The sequence below is a fragment of the Malurus melanocephalus genome, unplaced genomic scaffold, assembly GCF_030028575.1.
Source record: "Malurus melanocephalus ecotype Western Australia unplaced genomic scaffold, MMel_1.1 scaffold_266, whole genome shotgun sequence".
Taxonomy (NCBI): Eukaryota; Metazoa; Chordata; class Aves; order Passeriformes; family Maluridae; genus Malurus; species Malurus melanocephalus.
In genome coordinates, this window is record NW_026623498.1 from 716181 (window position 1) to 721237 (window position 5057).

Consider the following 5057-nt stretch of genomic DNA (forward strand, 5'->3'; position numbering starts at 1 on the left):
TTTTGCAAAGGAAGGTTAATCCAAGCTCTCAAGAAGGTGCACACCTTCTATTAATAACTTTCACAAAATAAAAATAGCATTGCTTCCTTGGCCTACAGCCCAGTGGATTGCTACCATTCCTCCTGATTGGATTTGTTGCTCATTTAACCCTTCTTCCCATCCWGTCTCTCTCTTTCCAGYCATAAATTTTGTATATTCCAAAATATTTGGTTTTTATTTAGCAAATGTTAAGTATTAAAGAGTTTAACAGGAATTGTCTCTGTGAAGGAAAAAATACAGTTCTAAAAAAATCCCCCAAACAACCCAGATAGCTCCGTTCACCAAGGAAAATGTAAAAATTTCTAATGGATTTTAATAAAATCGAGAATGAATTTTGGGTAGACCCACTAGACTGAGGCTTCACAAATAAATCCTATTTTCATCTGGAAAGAACAGTGCCTCCCTGGGAAAAAAAACAAAACAAAACAAAACAAAACCCATGTGCTTACTTAAAAGTGCAAATAAACCTCCCAGCTTTTATTTCAAGATGTGCCAGCCAAGTATTCCCAAGAAAGTGCAAAAAAAAGCAAACACCAATGCCACAGTCACCCGTAAAACAGGAATAAACTCTGTTATTCACAACAATACAGTCACTCTCACATAGGTCAGWTTTTCATCAAAACTTGTTCCCCCACACCCAACACAAAAGAACTGGAATGAAGTTAATGTGGATATTTTTGTTTCAAAGGAAGAGGAATGTTTGAGTTTATGGATGTACCAAACCTGGAGCACCTTGCTCTGCACGCTGTGGTGAATTTTGGAGCCAGGGTTTGCAGGGCTCAGCCACCAAAGGGTTATTTCAGAGAATCCCTGCAGTGCTCACCTTCCTCCAGAAAGGAGCAGATCCTGGGGCACCAAACCCGGCCACAAAACCCCCAAAAAGGGCAGAATCTGCCCAGGGAGGCAGTGCCCCAAACAAATCCCCCATCAGGGTCTGGGGGTGCCAGACTGAGCAGGGCAGGGGATGAACACGCTGTTATTGTCTTTTAGCCTGAGAATTAGAGAAAATTCAGAAGAATTTGGCAGGCAGTTGATTTACCAGGTGTCCCATAGTGCCTGTGAGGTAGTTACATGCCAATAAGCACAAAGGCCTGACAGGGAAACTGAGGCACTTCAAGGTGAGGTCATTTGTCCAGTCTTGGTCAGAGGCCAGAGCAGAACCAGAAACGCTGCCCTGGGCCTTTGGTTCCTGCTGAGCTGGACACTGAGCCCAGCTGCCACCAGGTCAGGTGTCAGAGGAGCTGCAGGATGGCCATGGATGTCCCCAAAGGCTACAGGGACAGAGCTGCAGGCCATGGTTGTCCCTGAATGTGTCCAGGTGTCATGGATGGAACTGCAGGCCATGGTTGTCCCTGAATGTGTCCAGGTGTCAGAGGAGCTGCAGGCCATGGATGTCCCCAAAGGCTACAGGGACAGAGCTGCAGGCCATGGATGTCCCCAAAGATTACAGGGACAGAGCTGCAGGCCATGGATGTCCCCAAAGGCTCTCCAGGTGTCATAGGAGCTGCTGCTGCAGGCCATGGATGTCCCTGAACACTGTCCAGGTGTCAGAGGAGCTGCAGGCCATGGATGTCCCCAAAGGCTACAGGGACAGGACTGCAGGCCATGGATGTCCCCTGAAAGCTGGCCAGGTGTCAGAGGAGCTGCTGCTGCAGGCCATGGATATCCCTGAACACTGTCCAGGTGTCATGGATGGAGCTGCAGGCCATGGATGTCCCCAAAGGCTCTCCAGGTGTCATAGGAGCTGCTGCTGCAGGCCATGGATGTCCCTGAGGGCTGGCTGGGTGTCAGGGACGGAGCTGCTGACGTTGTGCAGGACAATCCCAGCTGTGAAGGGCACGCAGCCATGGCAGGAYGGGCACTGATGGCATCAGCCCAGCAGAGCCTCGTAGTCCATGTACCACACCAGCTGGCCGGAGCTGGGCCGGACACCCGAGATGGGCCACTTGTGTGGCTCGTGGCCCACCCTGCTGAGCAGCGCGGTGATGTCGCGCTTGCCCTTGCCCAGCACCAGCACGAACACACGCYGGGCCCTGTTGATGAGGGGCAGGCTCAGGCTCATCCTCTGGTGYGGTTTGAGCGGGCTCTCGGTCAGCACCACGGTGGCAGCGCCGTCCAGGCCGCTGTCCGAGCCGGGGAACAGCGAGGCCGTGTGCCCGTCCGTGCCCACGCCCAGCAGCACCAGGTCAAAGCTGGCGTTGTGCACCAGGGCAGCGATGTCGGCGGCGTAGAGCTGTGTGCCACCGTCCTCCTCCACGCACAGGCGGCGGTTGAGGTGCACGGGCATGGGGTGCACGTTGAGGTAGGGCACGCGGACGCTGTGCAGGAGGTGCCGCTGCAGGCTCTGGAAGTTGGAGTCGCCGTGGCTCAGGGGCACGCAGCGCTCGTCCGCCAGCCACACGTGCGTGTGCCGCCAGGGGAAGCCGCCGTGGTGCCGGGCCAGGCGCTGGAACAAGGCCACGGGGCTGGAGCCACCTGAGAGTGCCACGTGGAACTGCCCCGTGTGCCCCACGCTGCCCAGCGCCGCCGCCTCCATGTCGGCCGCCAGCCGGGCGATCAGCTCCTCGGGCCAGGCCGCCACCAGCGGGCTCTGCCGGAATTGGGGCTGGATGGCTCTGAACTCGCTGGGCTTGGGGGGGTCAGGCTCCAGCAGCTGAGCCGGCTCTGCCGTGCTGAACGCCACCGCCGCCCCGCTCACCATCTCAAAGTCCAGCAGCTGCTGGTTCTCCACGCCCCCGGGGTAGAGGCGTGGCTGCTGGCCAGCCGTGCTGTCCAGCAAAGGCGTCCAGAAGGCCCAGGAGGCCAGCAGGCTCTCCGTGGTGATGAAGGAATCCTTCCTGCCGTGGTAGATGTTGGAGATGAGCACGGAGTAGGCGTCCCTCTCTCTCACGGGGCTGTACACGTAGAAATCCGACAGCGGCTGCCCGAAGATGTGCAGGTCAGAGCGAGCCTCTGCCTCCTTCCAGCTGTCCTTGGGCATGACAGGCCGGAAGAGGTTCCTGCTGACCAGCACCGCCGGGCTGCCCAGGGCACCGTGCCCGAAGTAGAAGATGATCTGCCGGGGTTTGCACGGGCTGTGCCCCCCATCCCGCAGGGTCCCGCTCTGGGGGCAGTGGGCCCTGTTCCTGAACAGCACCCGGGCGTAGCCCACCCGCTCRTCCAGAGCCTTGCCGGACGTCAGCAGGAACGGGACCCCCTCCCAGCGCAGGCTGTCACTGCGGATCAGCACCCCTGCAAGGACAGAGACCTCAGAGACTGCACCGGGACAGAGGGATGTCCATCACCCACCCCACCCCACAGCCGGACAGCAGAACCCCTGGGGATGACCATCACCCACCCCACACCACACCCGGACAGCAGAACCCCTGGGGATGACCATCACCCACCCCACAGCTGGACAGCAGCACCCCTGGGGATGACCATCACCCACCCCACACCACACAAAGCATGGCCAGAGAGGGCCTCGTGCTTCACTCATCACAGAGAACTGCACAGCTTTGCCCCTCAGCTGCAGAGAGCAACTCCATGAAAACACAAAGGAGTTTCCAGGCCATTTCTAACAGTAACGCAGAGACCTTGTAATGGACTGAGCTCTCATGTTCCCATTCCCCGGATCATCAGTGACCTGCCAGGACAGCAGGGTTGTGCCTGGTCAGTCAGCAGAGGGGTGCAGAGGGGTGCAGAGCTGTGCAGAGCTGTAGAGAGGGGTGCAGAGAGGTGCAGAGGGATGCAGAGCCATGCAGCTCCTCCCTCCCCAGCGCTGCCCTGCCCAGCCCAGGCTCACCTGCGAAGGTCGGTGTGGTGCTGACACGGTCCCGCGCCTCCTGCAGCTCCTCCTGCACGTGGCTGTGGTAGGCCTGGTACTGGCCCAGCACGGCACTGCTCCTCTCCAGCTCCCAGAGGGACTGCAGCGCCTGCAGTTTGTGCTGCAGCACGTCCTGGGCGCTGCTGACGTTGGCTGGGAGCTCCATGAGCAGGAAGAGCAGGGCCTCGGTCAGGTGGTTCTGCAGCACGTCCCGGATCACCCCGTACTGCTCGTAGAAGCTGGTGCGGCCTGGAGCACAGGGAGGGGAGTGCTGGTCAGCTGCTGGGGCTCCCTGGCTTTGCTTTGTGCCCCAGTGCCAGCAGAGCACAGCTCCTGTGCCCCCAGCAGCCACCGAGCCCAGAGAGGCTGTGGATGCCCCACCACCACACGGGTTTGCTGGCCAGAGCTTTGGGCAGCCTGTCCTGGTGAAAGCTGACCCTGCTCATAGCAGGACTGGATGTTCTTCCTGCCCCCAGAAGGCTCTGGCTGAGCCATGCCCTTGGGAGACAAAATTTCGTGCACAAAGCTCTGTTTCCCTTTCCCTGGCTGGCTCCTGCTGCAGGTGGGAGCAGGGGACAAGGACAGTGCCTCACTGCTGGAGTGACTCAAGGCTGTGTGTCACCAGCAGCTGCATCACGACCACAGGCTGCCCCTGTTGATGRTAATTTATCTCCCCTGCTCTAATCCAAAGGCACATTCATTAACCTAATCAATGCTGCAGACTTGCTGKGAGCCAGCCCACGAGCTGTAGAGCTGCACAGCGGACAAAAGACACAAAATGAAAAATGACAAAGTTGTTCAGGGAGGGGAGGGCACAGAGAGCCCTGTTCTCCCCAAACCCCTCTGCAGTGCATCCCTCTCCCACAAACAGGCTCAGGTGTGCTCCCAGTTTGGTAAAAGCTCCTTGATGGAGTTTGTGGTGGCACAGGGAGGGAGGCAGAGCTGCAGGGAGCAGGGAAGCAATCCTGCTGCTGCAGCAGTGGGCACCTGCCATGCCCCGAGTGCTGCGGGTGCAGTCCTGGCCAGCTGCTTTGTGCTGAGCACTGCAGAGAGGAGCTGCAGCATTGCAGGGAGGCAGTGCAGCCGTGTCCTTCAGCAGGAGCGGCTGCCACCCCGGCTGGCACTGTCCCTCTGCAGTCAGGCGGGGATGGAACAGGCAGCCAAAGGCAGAGTGACCCCTGGGCCTGGCTCAGGAACAGCCAGGCAGGAGCTG

The 5057-nt window shown here is 58.5% G+C and overlaps 1 protein-coding gene across 1 annotated transcript in view; it reads right to left on the bottom strand.

Annotated features, from left to right (window-relative positions):
- Positions 1 to 1692: 1692 nt before the first annotated feature.
- The window catches only part of H6PD (hexose-6-phosphate dehydrogenase/glucose 1-dehydrogenase), a 9165-nt gene continuing 5800 nt past the window's right edge, over positions 1693 to 5057 (bottom strand). Inside the window, exons 5-6 of the mRNA XM_057375988.1 lie at positions 3824 to 4093; positions 1693 to 3270 (exon numbers count right to left, since the gene is read on the bottom strand). Coding sequence (XP_057231971.1) covers positions 1910 to 3270; positions 3824 to 4093 — 1631 coding nt within the window. The 3' untranslated portion in view covers positions 1693 to 1909. The remainder of the gene's footprint in view (positions 3271 to 3823; positions 4094 to 5057) is intronic.